This window comes from Cololabis saira, chromosome 22, assembly GCF_033807715.1.
Source record: "Cololabis saira isolate AMF1-May2022 chromosome 22, fColSai1.1, whole genome shotgun sequence".
NCBI classification, from domain to species: Eukaryota; Metazoa; Chordata; class Actinopteri; order Beloniformes; family Belonidae; genus Cololabis; species Cololabis saira.
In genome coordinates this window covers 28,020,450-28,040,505 of record NC_084608.1, presented here as the reverse complement: position 1 = coordinate 28,040,505, position 20,056 = coordinate 28,020,450, and the positions used below count along the sequence as shown (strand labels likewise).

The window sequence follows — 20,056 nt, the reverse complement described above, 5'->3', positions numbered from 1 at the left end:
CCACATCACAAGAGATTACATGTGTCACCCACTGGCGTAAGAAACAACTAAAAAACATAATAAGAGAGACTGAACTTTTCTCACTCGTTCACACAGGAGGCTCATTTGTCAACACAGCAGCTCTAAATGACCCCAAGTGGTCACAAGTGGTATTGCTGCATAGTGTGACTTTAAAACATATGCTCACATTTCACACAAAAGATCATTTCAGTTTCATTTGAAGGGATTTTTAGTTGTTTTTAAGAATCGTTACCAAATTCTCAGAGTCTTGCATGTATAATGAGTCAACCCAAAGTAACACTAGACATCTCTCATGAGATGTGGCAGTCCCCTTTTGGCACTATTGTCAGCCGCGTTTCCATTTGCAGTAGTCCAAAATATAACTTAGGAAGCTGGAGCTGCATCAGGGAGGTCCCTTTCCTCGATGCTTCCAACGTAACACTCCACACCACTTGGTGGTGGTAATGCGCTACTTTCACTCTTTGCATGCCACCAATAAGGAAAAGAAGGTGTTGACTGAAGTAGGACGATCGCTTAAACGTAGAAAGTGCTTCGATGGGTGCTGATTTTCTGTTTACTGGGTTTGTATACACAATGATGGAGGATATGAAAGAGAAGAAGTGGACATTAGAGGCCTGTACATCATCTCCTGCTCATAGTATAGCCAGCAACAGCAAGGCAACATAACACACAACCCCAGCAGTTTTTTGGGGCCACACTGAAGGACCTTTACTCGACTATCACTGACTACGCTCAACAATGGCTTTAAGATTAAGCTATTTCCCTCAACCTCTAAGAACATGAGGCAGAGAAGACCGAAAGACTGATGGAAATAAGGAAGAGAGAAGCAGAAAAGGACGGAGTGAGCAAGCAAGAGATCAAACAAGTCATTCTTAACAGTGATGTAAAGGCAACTTAACGTCCATTCTTAAAGGGAACCCTCCAGCTATTATTATTATTTTCTGAATGAAAATCGGATCTCACAAAATTAGGTTGAATATCTAATGTTGCTGTTTTGATATAAGTCGACTTGAAAATAGCTGCCGCTATAGGCTTCGCTGAACATTTACATAAGCCGAATGTTTGAAAAAAAGAACAGCACCTCCCTTCTTCTTTAACTGCCGGCTTATATGCCACATCCGGAGTATTCACTTGTATTATGACATGCTGTAGAGGGAGGATGGATACTGGTAGACATCAGGGGCCAGAGCCTGAATTACACACATTCAGAATGTCTTTTCAGCCTTAAACCATAGACCAATCACACGTGCTACGTAAGTAGGTAATTATGCTTTCAAAACTGACCTCTGAGGTTTTGTATTGATGTACAGAATATATTGCAGGTGGTATTCCATCTTGTCACCCAATAATATATTCTCTTTTTTTCAAACTAAAAGCTCCAGATTTGTTTCCAGCAGGCAGCTATTTGATGAAAACCTAAATTAAACCAAAATTAGCTGCAGTTTGTTTGAGTCTGGAAAGGTCAGAGTCAAACATCATCGTTTTCTGTCACTTTGACTTTGCCAGCTATGATGTAGAACCCAAAATATTTCTACACGCCACTTTTCGGATGGTTTGCGGTCATAATTGTCTGCTCAAGGCTGTCGCCTCGATTGCTTTTATCTTTTATTTTTAGAGTGCCAAATAAAAATATTCCAGAAACCATCTAATACACTTTAACAGGGAATCAAGGTGACTTTAAAATCGGAGTGGGTTAATTATAGTTCAAATATGACTTTTCAACAACATAACTGAACTACTGATCAAATACCAGTTGGAAAGCGACAGCCTTACAACTCCCTGCCCTAAAAATTGAGAAAAAAAAGGTTCTTTGTGTTGATTTTAGAAAGCCCACACACAAGAAAGCAGAACAAGATAAATGCGTTTACATGGCCACAATTTGTGTTTTGACTTCATGTGGTCTTCCCATTAGTTATGCAAATATCGCAGTTAGCAGAGTCCTTTTGCTGCTTAGGAAACCGAGGTTTTACCAATCCAAAGGTGTGTTATAAATCATGTTAGTGTGTCAACACATAAACACAGCCTGAGCAGCGTGTTTGCAACAGAGCAAGGTACAGTATGGTGACTGCTCTGCAACGTCTCTGGTGCCCCATCTGTGTCAACAAAAGATGTGTTTATGCATTGTACTGTGCTCGATTGCATTAGGACCAGACGCAATCATGGAAAACATTAAAGGCCGTACAAAAGTGTAAGTCTAAAAATATGTTGTCTCATTAAAGTGAGTAAACCTCCCTGAAATCACCTAAACTGCTGGACTGGAAACTACAAATTGATGGTTAGTTTCTAAAGAAGGGTCTGACTGCAGAGAAAGTGGGAAAAGAATGTTGCATCTTTGGAAGTTTATGCTCTGTTTGTTCCCTTTCTGGCAAATACAAACGCTGAGAAGAAGTCTCACCCTGCCTGGCCTACATGGCCTGTCAGGTTGTTTTTTAGGACTACCTGTCAGAAATAAAGGTAAACTGATATAGTATACCTTCAATCATGCACTCAAGCAAATTTGAACAGTGTGTGAAAAACATTGATTGCTTAAGAGCTTTGGAAAATGACTGGTTTATTGATGCTTTCCACTTGTGAATCAACTCAAAGCTATTAAATAGCTCTACGATTTACGATGGATGCTGAAACAGTTCGGAAGCACAAACACACATGCTTGACTGGAATCGACTGATGGTGACACTGGCTGTCACACTCTTTCTGCCCTCAGCGTGTGCCACATGTGCCACAGAATACCAAACAGGGCTCCAGGGGGCTTTCTGGGTTGCCAAACAGTCACAGCAGACTTGTTGCTGCACACAGATTTGTAGGTGCCTTAGCAACCTGTTTTACAAATGCACAATAGACATCCTTTTGTTTGTTTCAATACATGTTAGTGCTTGTCAGTACTAATATTTTGAGGGAGTTTCAACTGAGGTATTTATATCCAAGTTATTGCACATTTTTCCACTTGATGCGTGATTGCAATGTAGTAATGCAGTCATACATACTGTAAGGAGAAAGATTATGAAGTTCCCTGAATATGAAATCTGCATTGCCATATCTGGTGGGTTTTGGACTCTCGTCACCTTTATGGACAGAAAGTATAGCTTGGGGCCTGAAGGTTTTCCAGTTTGGACAGCTTAAGACCGCACCTTTACTATTTGAAGATGATTTGGTCTTGTTGGACCCCAGAGGTTCAAGCAGCTGGGGTGAGAATCACAACACGTTCTCATTCCCAACTCGTAACATTGTGGCGCTTGATCAGGATTCAGCGGCGCTGGTTTTGAAGGCAGAGGGGATGCTGTAAGCATCAATTTTGGATGTGCATGGTTTACTTTGCTGCAGCAAAGCAGGACACCAAAGTGTACAGGGGAAAGGAAGTCTAGGATTCTCTGCTCAGGCTGCAGCCCTGCCTGGACTGGTGTTAGATAAGCATGCAAAGAGGGATAGATAGGTGATAGCTTACATGCATTAAGTGAGACGGACAGCAGAGGTACCAGACAAAAGAATGTCCACACTCTGAACAAGGTCAATGGTGACTCTCAAAGGCTTGAAACAACTGGACTTCTTGGGCTTTAATTCTTAAAGACATTTTTTTTAAATCCTCAGGATTGAAGGTGAAACATCTTCAGAAACCAAAGAAAAAGAAATCCAGTTGCCTTATTTCAAGGCTTTTAATAGTAACCATGACCTGGATGACTGCGAGTCGACACCAGTGCAGGTTAACGGTGCTCTATTTATTTTTCTATTGCCACATATTATTAGATACAACTATCAGCTGGACTCGTGCTTAACGAAAATTGAATGTGCTTCTCAATAAGTCGATAGCAATGTATCATCCACCAACACAGTGGACACTTCAGCTCAAATATCTGTGTTTACTGCAGTTTAGAAAACTCCTCGGCCCTGCAGCCCACAGCAAAACTTTCAAATATGATCCCATTACATGCAGCAGTAGCACGAGGTTGCTCCTTCCTGGTATATTAGTAGCATTTAATCTCTTGAGGACTGTCATGTTCTTGACTACTCCATCATTTTGGTCAAGAAAATGGAGAGAACTCAACTGGAAACAGGCAGTGCAGTTACCAGACTGTCACTTCATGAAACAAAGCATCTGCTCCGAACACTGCCCAAGGCTGGTGTGATTTTAGATTTTTTAATTTTTTCCTAACAATACACAAGTGTGTACTGTATTCAGAGTGCATACACATGTCCTAAGCATTTGTATTGCCTAAGGATATTTCTAAAGATTGTGGACAAAATAAACACCCAAAAAAATAAACCATATACACTACGAACGCAGACGATCTTGAGTAAACTTGTTCAGGTTTTGTACCTCATTAGAAAAAGTCTGTCAAAAAAGGTCTTTCATAAAGTTAAAGTATGGATTTTACATTATATTTCACCTCAGCAGACTGAATTAATTTGGATTTATACTGAACGTGTTTACTTTTCCTGTAAATTGTACTGTGATTACTGTTTTTCACCATCTGCTCCATCCATGCATTATCTAAACCCGTTTATTCCCTGTTCAGCGTTGCAGGACCTGCTGGAGTCTATCCTAGTTCTGTTTGGGTGAAAGGCAGGTGTTTAAATGCTTCATATTTATTATTAATTCACTGGTGGAGGTATTCACTGAAGCATGTATGCGCAAGCTGAAGAATCAACTTCATATTCTTATTTTAAAAAGTAAATAAAGTAGATATACGCTTTCTTCACCCCCCAAAAGAACAGAACCATCTGAGACAGACATCAGTCGACTTGACGCTTCATGGGCAGATCCAAAGGCCCTAACACCCGTGCGTCATATGGTATTGATAGTAAAACAGAATCTCAGAATATTATTCAAGCCAGATCAATACATACATAATTGAACCAGCCTGCATGGGAAGAAGAGTCGGGTAATCCAAACAGCCACAGAACTCAGGTTTCTTTTTAGAAATACATCTGGCACAGCTTGATATGCTTCTTAAAAAAAATAAAGGTTGACAAAGTGGCATCATTTCATTTTCTGCAAGTCAGCCTGAAGTGTTCTGAGACTGAAAATAAGCTTTAAAATAATAGCAAGCTCTTTCTTTCTTTGTGTTTAGAGAGGGGGAAGAAAAAACCCTGTGTGTTCACAAGAACGTGTAGAGGACCGTTTGTACAGGAATCTCAGTCTGCTCTCTGCTGTGTTGCATAAGTTTGCACAAATCAGGTATTGATTTGTACAAACTACTGTCAATGGTCATCTCTGCTTTCACAAATAGATTGGTACTTATTTATTTATGAAAAAAGTCAAGTGTTAAAAGGAGAGGTGGTGAACTCTCCTTTTCCATCCATTGACTTTAAGCATTGGCAGCAAACATCTTCCGTTCCAACACAAACCACTTTTATTCACATTGTTTTAGTTACTCACAAATGATTTTCTAACCATCAAATAATAGACCTGAGGTTGTTTCAACTCTAGAATCTTCTATTATTGATAATCATTTCTGTACATTCATCATAGATGGAGACTTACAGTAAGCTGCATTCAAGTTACAGACACCAGTGACTTGAGGATTGAGTGAAACTCATCCTCATAAGACTCACAACTCCACTCAACTTCAAATTACCATTTAAAACAAGTGAACAATCTTCAGTATTTCTTTTTCCACCATGATCTCCAGTGATTCTGAAAGCAATTCCCTTCCCTATCATCAGAATTAACCTCACTGGCACAACCGCACACAACAAGAACAATGACCACCTCCATGTTCAAGTGCGGTGCCTTTTGTGATAAAGTTATCTCACAAATCTGTGCAGTCCAATATTTACTAAGACCAACAGGGGCTGGTCATGTAAGACAATGAATTTGACAATTGTGTCCATCACTGTGGATGTACAGGCGTAATCCTACAACCCATCTCTTCAACTGCCTCCTCAAAACAGGAAGTTGAATGTTAGTGTTGCACAACTTATTGTGTTACTGTTTTTATTTTTTTAAAAATCAAATCTGTCGGTGGATGGATGTAAATACTTGCCAATCCAAAAAAACACAAAACTAACAACTGCAACGTCTGAACCTGATAGATTAGTCACTGAATATTTTCTAAAGTTAAAACTTGTTCCATGGACTGTTAGTAAAGGTCAAAACCACAGTCCCCTCTGTGGCAAACAGGAAGTTATTTGATTAGACTGGCCTTTGTCACTAGATTAAAAACAAAACAAAACAAAATCATTGACAATGTGCTTCACAGTTGTTCAAAATCAAAAGAAAGTTTCCTCTTTACAGTGACAGCAAATCTGTGTGACTTGAATATTCCCATTCTGTTGTCTCTGCTGATGCTAACCAACAGGAAGACTTCAGGTTACAGATTCATCATTTACCTCAAACCGCCATGGGCTCCTCAGGTTACCAGAACAGTGGCTTCAGAAGCAAAGCGGTATTAGAGTATAAGATGTCAAAAGTGATAACACTGATGCTTTGAAATCCGCAGAAACAGCGATATAACGCTCTATGGATGCTCACTTCACCTGAGATCTGACTTGGACAAAAAAGTGACACGTGAGCATCTCTGACACGCATAACGTTGGAGTTTCTTACCTGACAGGACTGTTCTTGCTGTCTGGATCTCGAGCTGTAACCGCACCCACTTCTGTTCCACTTGGTGAGTTCTCATAAACATCCAAAATGTAATAATCCATGGAAAAGACGGGGGCTTCGTCAACATCCCCCACTGTGATTTTCAGGTTAGCCGTGTCTTTGAAAGAGCCAAGATAGGAAAAACGAGTATCCACGTGCGTATTCGTTCCCTCAATCTGAAGTGTGTAGATATTCTTCTTCTCATAGTTCAGTGGCTGCTGGAAAAAGATGGCACAAGGTTGCAAGATTAGTACGGCAGTAGTACCTGCTACACTCACAGGGGATATTTTTACTTTTCTTTGCAGTAAAAAGCAGTTCTGCTGATTGCTCCATTCAGTCTGAGCATACTGTCTGCCATCCTTCGTTTCAGTCAGTCTGACACCAAACTGTTCCACCATCCACTTCTCCATTTCATGTTTATTTTACCTTATTCATTCATGGTTGGATGTATTGATCTTTGACTTGCTCATGGAGAGCCCCTTGGGCTGATTACCTGTGCTAAGTTTCTCCTCACTTTATAGTCACTGTGTACCAACTCTGGCCTCTGTGGGGGAAGAATATCACCACTTTGCTCACGTGTCGGTTTCTGGACTGAGACGCCACAAAGTGGTATTTCAAGACACAACCCTCTCCAGTCATTCAGGCAAAATTGTCAGTGTCTCTCGGCAACAGAGCAGATCTATTGGTATTCATGTTGTCAGAAGTGGAACAGCTACATAGCGTAGCCTTAATGAACTTTGCCTTTTATTTCTTTGGTCTTACACTATTAAAAACACAGATTCCTACATGGTTCTACATGTCAATTCTACCCCTAACAACTGACATTATACGACTTCTTTTCATCTCTAAAATGTGGTTGTAGTGGGTTTTAGCATGAGGCACATACAACCTCAGTAAAACACCATAATTACTTTTGTCACAGTTCATATTTAATAAAAATACAAGGAAAAAAGATTACGTGGGCGATCCTCAGGGTTTAGATCTATTTTAAGTGGCAAAGATGAGATTCTTTACAATTTTGCTGTAGTTTATTGAGGTCATTTAGCTATACCTTGATTTTTTTGGGGGATTTTTTTGTTTTACGTCAGTCTGATGTTGATTTGCTGGTGTGCTTCACATCATTGTCCTGGTGTACGATCCCGTTTTAGAAAGCTTTAGCTGTTGGACAGATTACCTCACTTTTGCCTCTATATTACTCTGGTATACAGAAAAGTCAAATCATCTCTCCTCTTCCATCGCTTGGCTGTTCAAGAGGTGTTTCTGATGAAATGCTGTTTGTTTTGGTCAAATATGGCTGAGGGCATTCAGACCAAACACTTCCAATTTGGTCTTGTCTGTCAACGGGACATTGTTCTTAAGTCTTTTGATTTGTTCAAATGCTCTTTGTTCTTTCATGCGTTTTATAGTAAGAAGAGGTTTTCTAAACAAAAAAGAGGAAAATAGCAGGTGAAAAAAAACTGACGGTGATAAATACAGTAAATGCAAAATATCTTCCTGCATGGGTAGAGCTTGGGTTTCTCAGGAGAAAGCAGATGCTTTTGTTTGTTTTTGATACAGTTCATGTTCGTGCATGTACAAATGGTAATATGAAAGAGTTAAATAAACAAGAGAAAAACTAAAATAGCTGTGGAAGGCATACAAAGTGTGAACCCATAAAGGGAAAAAAAGTAAACATGTTGAAACATATGCCGCCTGCTGCTAATGACAATTCCCAGCTTGATATTTCCTTGAAAATATATGTTAAAGTGATAGCTTAAATAGTCCTCCAAAGACAGACTCCATCTCTGCATTACAGTAAGGATGTGCTTACCTTTTTGAGGCTGATAATTCCCTCTCTCGTGTCTCTGTCTGTGGATATGGAGAACATATTTGCGCCCTCAGGGTTAATGATGCCATACTTGATGTCTGCGTTGATGCCGAGGTCGTCATCGTTGGCTTTGATCTTCCCCACTGGTTTTCCAACTTGAGCCGATTCAGGGACAAAGAGCTCGTAATTTTCTGTGGATGAACATTGACGCACTCAGGAAAAAAAAGCCAAGAGCCATTTAAGCACAGCCTCCTCTGCCCCCCACAGCCGCCTGGATATTCTCCTCAAAGGGCTTAGCTAAGCATTTTGACTCTGACCCCGTCCACACGTAGCCGGGTATTTTTAAAAACGAATATTTCCCTCCTCCGTTTATAAAAAAATTTGCATCCACACGTAACCGAAGATCTGCGTTTTCGACCACTTCATAAGCATTCTAACCTGTAGATCATCTGCACCTCCGCGGCTCTGCGTCTCTGCGGGCTCTGCGGAGCCGCGGGCCCTACACCTAGGGTGCGCGTCGCCGCGTACCGGCGGAGCCTCTGTGTCGGTGTAACGCAGTAAGTGGTGGTCAAGAGCAGAGACCATTTATTTAATAAATAGCTTGGAGAACAGATGCTGGATCATCTGTAGTAAACAAAAGGCGCATGTCAGAGCAGATTTGTTGTTGTTTTGGCGCATAATGTGACGTTCGAAAACGCAAATCTCCGGTTATGTGTGTCCACACGCATCTACATAAACGGAGTTTTCAAAAATCTTCACTTTGCCCGGAGTTTTTTTAAACCTTCGTTTATTTGCGTTTTCGTGTGGATGACAGGTCAAAACGGAGGAAAATATCTCCGGTTTAGCAGATATCCGCAGATATCCGGCTACGTGTGGACGGGGTCTAAGTCGCCATTTGTTCCTGAGGGAATGCCATTAAAAGAATATTCTGCAGAGCCTCAACTGACATTAAATGCTAAACTGTGGCTGATAGCACGGCATTGGAGCAGATCCAGCGCCGAGGCAGATCATTATTCACAAACTGTTGATGGTTTTCAAATTGTTCTTGGTTTTATTTTTTAAGCTGCAGAACAAATGAAAACTCAGAGCCGACGGGGATTACACTTGATGAGACACTTTCAAATCCAAAGAATCAGAGCTTTATCATTACTTGAATTTATCATCAAAATGAGTAAAAACTCAGATTGCAAAACAGGTAATTTTTGATGAATGTTCCTCCCATTTAGCTAATTCTGGAAAATGACCACAATATCACAAGACTGAGTCAAACATACATCAAAATGAGAGCTGTTATAGTTAGCACCTTTTCTGCAAATGTTGAAGTTTTTATGCTTCTTTCAAGCAGAAATATTGTGAAAAAGTGATTCTTTAAAGGGAAATGTGCTTGCCTTTCAGGTCCATTTTCTTCCCCACTGTGAGAATAACGTAAAAAAAAAATGCTTTCTTTCCACTTCATAATGAAAGCCTGTTATGTAATTCTTTTCATAAATGTTTTTTAGGTTACGTAACTGCCTCAGGCAACTGTAGTAGAGGCCTTCTACTCAAAGCTAAAAGTGCAGCTTTGATTGTATTCACAATCGGCAAGGCATCATAGAGGAGTAGAAAGACCTTAAAATCATAGTTGGTTATTTAAGTATCACAGAAATCCCCCCTCCCCACCAGAAACAACTAAAAACTAAAACTTTTTCCAGGCAAAGGTTTCAAATAGAATACTGTTAAACACATTGTGCTAGCTTTCGATTTCTAACATGTAATGCACTTTATTCATTCATAATCATTTCCATTTTGAGTGCAGCTCAATACACAATACTTTAACCATTATTTTTAGGCATAGCTGTTCACCATCATAATGTTAATCAATTTGTTTTTACGTACTCTGTGGAAACTTGGGCGGGTTGTCGTTGACGTCTGTGAGCGTGATGTTGATGGTGGTGGAGCCAGAGAGACCTCCGACCTGGCCGGCCATGTCTTTGGCTTGGATGACAACAGTGTAGTGCTCTCTGGCTTCCCGGTCCATGTTGGATAAGGCAGTCCTGATGATTCCTGCACGAGTGGAAGAAAAAGAAAATATTTCAAAGAGAAAAATAATCTATGGCTTTATTTAGGAAAAGTCACATCATGTGTTTTCCAAAAGTTGGGAAAACATCCTGAGGTGTAATTGAAATGTCTGAAACATGTTTTGGTCATACATTAATAACACAAAAATAAAATGAGAAAAACTTTTTACATTTTTACATTTTTATGTTTTTACAGCAGCGGGTTCAGGAGAGTGGAGATGTAATTTTAACAAAAGTCCCCCTTCCTTTTCTGCAGTGTGCGTGACACTCTTGAAGATAGTGCTACAGCTTTTCGCTACCCATTACTGAATTACAGCAAATGCACCAAGACATAAAATCGGGTGGAAATAAAGATGGTGAAAGTGGATAGTTCTGGGTCTCTGATGTCAGAATACCTTAAAAATCCTAATGCATGACTCAATTGCACATTTTCAAAATGAGGCTGCCCCAAAATGAATTGAGGAGGTGAAAGTCTTTGAGTTTTTGATTTGGTAGACACTCGAGACATCCAGATATATTTAGACCAGGCCAGACCAGAGGAAGTAAAAAAATCCCAAGGCATTACAGTATATCACACCACAACACCCTTACAATGTACCTCTTTCATCTTTTGATTCTTCGAGTCCGTCACCGTTGACACGGCTTTTCCTCACTCGTCATTACATTTAAAATGACTATGCAACCTTGGGTCAGTGCAGAATGCAGCATTGGAAGACAGCCACTCTGTCACATTTATTCCTACGGCGGCGCAGCAAATGCAGCCATGAACTTTCACAATGCTAACTCCGTGATATACGACTGCAGCTTTGCTCTCTATTGAGAAACCCTACCTGCATACAGTAAGAACCTTAAAAGACAGGGACAGCATGTTCTCTGTGTTGCTGGGTGTTGGATGATTTATCAGCCCACTCTCTAGAAAACGTGTAACAGCTGCTTTTGTACACATGTCCAAAGTATTGTATTGTTACATTGAGGAAGCAGAAATTATGAGGAGCTACATTTTTACCAGTTATTTCAGACAGGCTAGCATTCAGGCAGTGGAATCTGGATTTGTGTCCATGTATTTATTTATATAACCCCTAATCGTTTGCTTCTTGAACTAGCCACGACAAACAGTAAAGCTGAAAAGTGAAAAGTCCTTGGGGCAATATTGAGTTGTACTGGCGTTTTAACTCGGTTCTCTAGCAAACATGTGAACCATGATAAAAGTAGATCTATAAAGATGTTCAATAGTAGTTGATCTGTGTAAGGCTGGAAAGGGATATAAAGTCTTCTTAAGTGTTGAGGCATCCATCAGTCACATCGGTTACTACTGTGACTAATCTTACTACAAGTGGGCGCCCAGTCAAGATGACTCCAAAGGCACAAGACAGAATTCTCAATGAGGCAAAAACGAACCTGTGAGCCATGAGTAATTTAAGACTCGGAGACAACACTGGAACTGGCAAACATCTCCATTCATTAGATTGCCGCATGTAAGCCATTGAACTATCAGGGCGTCCAAGCCAGAATGCCACACTGCTCTCAAGAGTCTCTCTCTGCCTAGAGACAGAGCGAGGCCTCTGCCCATACGCATACACACAGGTGACTTCATGTCTGAACACACAAGGCCACATGATGTTTTTTGATTTAGATACTCAGGCAGTTAGGTTTTCACTTTGCATTTTAATCCTCTGAGACATTTGCACTGATGTTTATGGAAGAGTATTAGGGCCACTTAGCCACTCAGAATTCTGAGATTAATCTCAGAATTCTGAGAAAAAAGTCAGAATTCTGAGAAAAAAGTCAGAATTCTGACTTTAATCTCAGAATTCTGAGAAAAAAGTCAGAATTCTGAGAAAAAAAGTCAGAATTCTGAGATTAAAGTCAGAATTCTGAATTTTTTTTTCTCAGAATTCTGACTTTAATCTCAGAATTCTGAGAAAAAAGTCAGAATTCTGACTTTAATCTCAGAATTCTGAGAAAAAAGTCAGAATCCATCCATTATCTATACCCGCTTTATCCCTTGCGGGGTCACGGGGGTCTGCTGGAGCCTATCCCAGCTATTTTCAGGTGAGAGGCGGGGGTTACACCCTGGACAGGTCACCAGTCCATCACAGGGCCACATGTAAACACACAAACCATGCTCACAACCACACTCACGCTCACGCGAAGTATCATGATTTGGGCTTGTCTGGCTACATTAACATCTGCACCAAGATAGAAGGGAAATTGAGATCCAAAGCTTACTAAATTTCCCAAAGTAATGAGGTAGTCAGGGTGGCAGTTTGCCAGTGGGTGAACCTTAGTAGAAGATGGGTTAAGCAAAACAAAAAAAACAAAAAACACCCTAACTAAAGAATTCCCCATAAAATAGCATTAGAAAAAGGGTTTCCCCTATGAGGGTTCAGACCTCAAACCCCATAGAGAGCAGCACTCGCGAGGGCTGGTGTTCCCACCAGACATCCTTAATGTGTCTGAACTGAAACAGCTCTATAAAGAGTAAAATTGCTCCTGAATTCTGAATAAATCTGATCCAGAGCTGCCGAAAGCACTTGCCGGAAGTCATTGATATCAAAAACGGGTTTGACCAGTCATTACCTTTAACACACTAATTAAATTAAAAGGGATTCACATGCTCTGTCTTTGTGACTGTATACAGTGATGTTGAAGAGTAGAGAGTGTCATGAATGTTTCATTTTGGAGCTTCTGTTAAAACATTTCCTATGTTTTTGCACTCTGCATCTTTTATCTTTGTGTTTGCGTGCTCGTAATATATATTTCAATTCATGTTTGTTTTATGTGTGTGTCCACCTGAGTTAACAGGTTAATTTGTCATCTTAGTTCCTGCAGCCCCACCAGCACACGGAGGCTGATTTAATATGTTCCAGCCGTTACATCCGTGTTTGTTGTAAATTGTGCCCGTTCCCTCGAGCAAAGACCCTCTGGCTAACATTGACCTTTCGTTCTTTCGAACTTGTGAACCCTGTAATACTATACAATAGTTGTCTTGGAGCAGCGAGACCTGGGAGTAGATGGCGTGGCATTGATCAGAGGGTGAAATAGGCTTTTTGCTGTTGTTCACTCCTGTTTGTGAGTGAAAATTACAACAAGCAACGGTTGATAAGATGGCCGTAGAGAATACAAAAAAAAAAAAGAAAAGGCATCATAAAAACCCACTGAAAATTGATTATTTTCTCAAGTGGTTCCTGTGCTCATGGCATGTTTCATATGTATCATGATGCTTAATTAGATCACATTTTAATCCTTTTTATGGGGAATAAAAAAAGTCTCAAAGCTACACTTTACTGTGGTACGTTGCGCAACCCTTGGCCAACCTTATTCAGCAAAATGTATTCAGTTAATCAAAACATGGCATACAAATTTGATGTGATGTGATGAAGATCAAGCACTCCTTTTGTTGTTTTACCATGCATGTTCTTTGGGAACAAAGGTTTCCCAACTGTTTCCAAAAGCTGCTGTCTAAGAGTAGAACATAAAATAAAAAAATATGTTTTCTGAGCAGACTGAAACTAAACTTTTAATGTCAGTCTTCAGTTGCTCTCGGTTTCTTTATGTTCTGTCTTGTTTTTACTTTTGCTTCTCTCTGTGTTTGTATTTGTGCCTGCCTTCACTGCTGCTTGTCTCCCTTGATTGTTCCCACTTGTGTCTATACAAGTACAAGTACACGCAATACTCCTAGCAGTTCATTGTTTGTCCTTCTGTTTTTTGCTCTTCTCTCGTACCACTTTGTCCACAACCTCATTCTCCTGTCTCCCTCCCCCTTTACATGCTGGACCTGTCTTGATTGTGTTGGGTTTTGTTTGTTTTTTTATTAATTAAGGACTCTAATTACTATTCCTGCCTGATTTGGGTGTCTTTTTGATTTAATACCAGATCAGACAAAAACAGATTATTTTGTGTCTGTTAAATGATTACAGTTTACAATTTCAGTTTAAATGTTCACAGCTAAAAACAATTATGGGTTTAATGCACGAGGATGCTAATGAATATGAGGATGGTACACGGTTTCACTTACATCTAAATCTGCTATGAGACATGAAAACCCCATATTCCCATATTGTCTTTTCTTCTAATTATAATAAAACTTGTTTGTTTGGAAGCAACTATATTTGAAATATAAAATTATAAATGAATAAATTTTTTTGTTTGTTTACTTTTTTACTGAGTCATCACTTTTTCGTCAAATGTATGAAGTGCTTTGTTAAGCATTGATGCAGATGACTAAGAAACTAAATTACATTTACCAGTTTTCTGGCTCAGGTACTTTGAATTTCATTAAAACATATTCAGGAGTTAATGGAAGCAGCTTTATTATTTCCTTTCTTTTTCTTCAAAAGAGGTAGCCCCGGCTGTGTTACACAATAGGTCATTTACCCTTTTCTTTTCTTCAGGACTCGATAGACAGAAAGTAATCTTTTCGCCTCAGGCTGAATAATATTAAAACTGGGTCAAGGAGCAGGGCAGCAAACAGTGTGAGGATCCAGGGGATCTTCAGGTTACACATCATCTGTCACATACAACGGTGGCCGAGGTCCCAGCAACCGCTCTTGAACCTGAGTTTAACAAGAGTGAATAAAAAAAAAAAAAAGGTCTAAATATATCCTCAGCGGCATGAGAGACCTGGTGTGCAACGAAAATAAGGTCGTCAAAGGAGTTGGTCTCTGCGGAAAAATGCATTCAAGATTCAACAAATATAAGGCAATTTTGCAATCGCAATGCAACCTTTTGGAATATAAACTTGCCAAGGTGAAGGTGTTTCTGGGAGTGAGCTAAGAATAGAGTTTCTACTGCTGCTTCCGCATCTGTATGAATAATCCATAACTCAGTGATTCCCTCCACTTTCCTAACACTCCACTGGCTCATCTGTTGAGATTTTTTTTTCAATAAAAATGATAATTCCTACCCGTTTAAAAACATCAAGGTAACAAACCACATCCTGAATAATGTGGGATACAGGAAAATCTTGAATTAAAGCCTTTTTTTTAATACAGTAGGTTGTTGATTCTGTTCAACCCTGATAGTGCCTACCGCTTTCATGGAGTCACTCGGTGCGTTTTACCTTTGCTTGGAAAAAGAACAACCGTAAAGTGGGGCAGCAAGCGAGGCAGGCCTCATTTCAAATAATATCAAAGCAAATAAATTTACTTTGGCTCCCAGGTAGGTTCCTCTCTGGCACTGTATAAAATGTTTGAAACGGCTCCATTTACACTGTAATCCCTCTGCATATTTCATGTTGTTGTTAAACAGTAGATTTCTACTCATTGATTTAAAAGCAGTAGTACGTTTACCCATGTTTACACTATTTTATATTTTGCAACTTTAAAGACAGGGATAGCTTTTGTTCCTTTTAAGTTCTGGCTGAATTGAAAGGTGGCATTGATATACAGGTGTTTGAGAAACAAAGATACCACTGAGCTCCACATAATGAGCAACAGTATTTACGCAACTGGGATTTCCTGGGAACTGAAAGGGGAAAAAATACATGTAAGCTCCTCTGTCCGTGAGTGTTTTTATTTTTGCATGGATTTATTATGGATGTTTTTTTCATTCGGTTTGATCATTTTTAGCTCAAGCACCTCAGTCAAGTGTGATACCGACTAAGTGATGTTTTCCCCCTCTATTATGGTGTCACTCAAATCTTTGCCAAGGTGTACACACGCAGCGTTTGAACACTCTAAAAGTGTTCATGTTGCAGGAAAAATAAAACCGTATAACTTTGATCTATTTTTTTTTTATGCAAAGCAGAAATAGTACTGCTGAATTTTCTACATCCCAGCTGTCTCCCACAGTGTAAGAACACGTGCCTGATTAAACACGAGTTGTCTCATTACTTATTGAGCTATTTTCACCTAAATGGTTTCAGCACTTGTTTGTAGTCGGTATCCAAATTAGAACCAGTTCTTCATTTTGACTTACAAATTAGAAGACATTCAGTTCCAGAAAAACTGATACTACTCAGGGTCCAAAACCCTGCTGGACTAGGTGCAAAAGCTGGTTACATCAAGGGAAAAGGTGGGATTATTGTAACCACAATTATGATCACTTTTGTTAAGTGCTGTGGCAACCTAGTAGAGAAAAAACTAATGGAAAAAACAAATTAAACTAAAAATGGAGGCGTAACTCTGGCTGCAGTGGTCCTTGGAGGAGACATCTGCTAGCATGGCCACTGTGGTCACTAAATGAAGTGTAAAAGCCAAATACTTTCACACATTCACAAATGGAAGCAGCGATGAAAGGACAACTTTATTTCCTCTTACATTGGTTGCAAGTCTTTGATAACATTCAACGTGCTGCATAACAGACATTCACAGTAGCTCTTTTAATATGAATCTAAAAAAAAAGCAATGCAAATAAAGATGAACATTAAAATAATTTAATGTGAGCTCTGTTTGTAGCAGCGTTGACAAATACCAGTCAGCATAGTTAAGGCACTGGCTACGTGAGCGAGACGTGTCTCAAAGTTCATGTATTCAGCAAAACTTGGCCTTCACCATGTCTTTATTTAATTATATTTAATAGGTTAATTTGACATGGATACACCAAGTGTTGTGACAAGTGCGTGGCCCAAAGGTTCAAAGAGTTAAGCCATTTGTAGTTGTTATCTTGCTGATTTTAGGCAGCCACGCTCCCCTTTAGTCAATCCTATCAGGCAAGACCATATGTGGGCCAAAGAAACCTGCAGATATGAGCCAAGTTGGGCCCAGATTTGCAAAATTACCACAAACAATTAATAGCGACGAAGAATTTAAGAAAAAGAAAAAGGTTATGATTAGGGCTGTTCGATTTTGCCCAAAAATAAAATCTCGATTATTTTCTCTCAAAATCCGATTTTCGATTACGATTACGATTATTTTGTGAATTGACAAAAGGCAAAGAAATTATTTCAAATATGCTGTTTTTTTATTGAACATTTGCCCCATTGGGCTTTAAGTGCAAACTTTGCTTTTATTAAACCAAAAATAAATGAATAAAGTGCAAAACTCTGTAAAATAAGTTGAAAAAAAGTTTTAAAAAATATAATAAAATATAAAGTTTTATCTCTGAAAAAAAAAATCAGCACTTGCAAACATACAGTAAGTTATATTTCCAATTAAATAAAACAAGACATTTTCTAATTAAACTAAACTGGGTCTTTGCATGCTAAATAATAATGCAACCCATGAAGGAGGTAGAGGTGTGTAATGTCAGTCATTACATTTGCTATTCACATTTGCAAGTTTTTTGAAAGGAACACGAGCCGGTCTACCGGTGGCATGTTCCAACGCCCCCTCCTACACTAAAGAGCCTCTCCCATGGGGCACTTGTCGCAGGTATTGAGAGGTATTTCCATCAATCATTAATATGTGTGCAGACAAGGGAAAAAACATTTTAAAAAATAAATTTAAAAAAATAAATCGATTTTACGATTTTCACGTTTTAACATCGTTCTAATTACATAATCGCAATTACGATTTAAAATCGATTAATCGAACAGCCCTAGTTATGACTGATATCTTATTTCTAATTAAAAAATATCAGACTCATCTTTACTCAATCATAGCCAATATATTGTTGCTTAAAGCTAAACAAAGTGGTTTCAGTGCCAAAAGGACGAGTTTTCAAAGTGAATGAGAATATGATGAATAAAATATCTCAACGCATTCAAGGCATGTTCAAGGCAAACGTGAAGTAGAGGAAGGGATTGAACTCATGTTCTCCAAGTTGAAGGTCAGCACTGCCTTTTCTTCCTCCTAATGTGGATTTTGTCACTGGCTCATGGTTTAAGCAACACACTTTGTCCTCGCAGATGCATCACAGCACTGACGCTCAAGGATGCGGGTGCAGCTTTGTAAACATTACTAGCTCTGATAAAACTGCAGTATGTGACACAAAGGGAATGATAATGGATTAATATATAATCATACACATTTTTAGGCTTTCAACAGGGAGTGAAAATATTTATTGAACTACATATTTCTTCGACATACAAACATTATTTTTTCTTTTTCATCAAGATGTTCTTTTCAAATGTCACATCTCACCAGGGATCTGCTGTTTTTCTTTGTTCCAAAACTAATCAAAGTGCTGCCGAACACTTTTCTGTAATGGTGCGAGCTCGACAAAACTTTATAATTCCTTTGTTATTATCTGCAGCCTTAGCACTACCTAATCTGGCGTCCTTGAGACATACAGCACTTGGCAAATGGCCAAACCTCCTAGTAAAACCGCACGGAGACAGACGATCTGACCTTTCGAGTTTCATATTACCTATTCACTCATAAAAGCACATGGTTCCTGAGCAATATTTCACAAGCAAAACAGGCATGCACCAAAGTTATGAGTTTTTGGTTTTTTTTCCTGCTTCTTTCTTTTATTCGACTTTGGGAATCACGGTGTTACCCACAGACAGGGAGAACAGCACAAATGGACAATCACATAGCCACATTCATTCTTCAGTGATATTCTTAAACAATAGAATAAGAGTCTGCAGCGGTATTCTCTGGAAATCCGAAATGTTTGTTAGTACTTTCACAGAAAGATCGCACCCCTGAACTCCCTTTTGTGACCGTCTCTGAGCTAAAATACCTCACACAGTCTCCGGTAAATCTCTGCAGAGCTCGTCAGTTAATTCAGAAAATAATTGAGAAAGAGCAGACTTCCTTAAACCTGGGCCAGTTTGACACAGTGCGGTGGTTAGCCTTTTCCTCAACCTCCCCAGTCTATTAGAGCTGATACCATCACACTATCCACCTCTTTGTCTGGCTGGAAACTTCTAAAGGAGAACAATCTCTTGGGTGAACAAAAAGGATTATAGGAGATTACTAAAGCGCTCTTCAATCTCCAGCTTCAGCAATCTTTTGGGTTTTGGGCCCATCCAATAAAACGTTATCCCTGAGTGTCTGCACTGTTACAGAAAGTGAGGGGGAACAAAAAGGTAGACAACAGCAGCTACAACAACCATTACATTACCAATTCTATGGAACCATCTCTCTCACAATATTAGTGATCATATTGTGTATGATTGGCCACCTCAAGGTGACATCATAAAGAACTGGAAAAGAGACACCATCTTTTTCTTTCCTTTCCTAGATTGAACCAGAGTATAAGACTTATTCTGCTAACTGGAAATAAACGTCTTGATCTGTGTCAGCCCCTCCAATAAACTCAAACACTCCCAAATCCCAGATCAGCAGAGAAATTAGCCTATTTAGGATTCAAAGGGGACTAAGAGGTTCGGCAGTGCGGTTTGTGTGCGTGTGCGTGTGTGCTTGTGTGCTTGTGTGCGTGCGTGCGTGCGTGCGTGCGTGCGTGCGTGCGTGCGTGTGTGCGAACAAGCACAAATGTGAAGTGCAGTTAAGGAGCATTCAAGTGTGAGAATTGAGAGGAAAAGCCTCTGTGTCTTTGTGAGTAAGTGACAGATGCACAGGAAAAAAAGCAAAGACAGGAGTTGTGACCCAGCTATAAGAAGGATAAATCGCAGATGTCCCATTTCTGAAATATAGACACATCTCAGTAAATTTGCAACCTTGCATTTACGAGATATACGGACCTTGTAATCAAGTAAATCCACTGAAGCGACTGTACTTTTTTTTTTTTTCTTCACTG

The 20,056-nt window shown here is 39.5% G+C and overlaps 1 protein-coding gene across 2 annotated transcripts in view; it reads right to left on the bottom strand.

Moving 5' to 3' along the window:
• LOC133423643 (cadherin-18) overlaps positions 1-20,056 on the bottom strand; it is a 161,468-nt gene that overhangs the window by 60,125 nt on the left and 81,287 nt on the right. Inside the window, exons 5-7 of one of the 2 annotated variants that reach the window (XM_061713908.1) lie at positions 10,287-10,454; positions 8,415-8,602; positions 6,566-6,822 (exon numbers count right to left, since the gene is read on the bottom strand). In XM_061713908.1, the coding sequence (XP_061569892.1) occupies positions 6,566-6,822; positions 8,415-8,602; positions 10,287-10,454 (613 nt within the window). The remainder of the gene's footprint in view (positions 1-6,565; positions 6,823-8,414; positions 8,603-10,286; positions 10,455-20,056) is intronic. The other variant, XM_061713910.1, reaches the window with a different exon arrangement.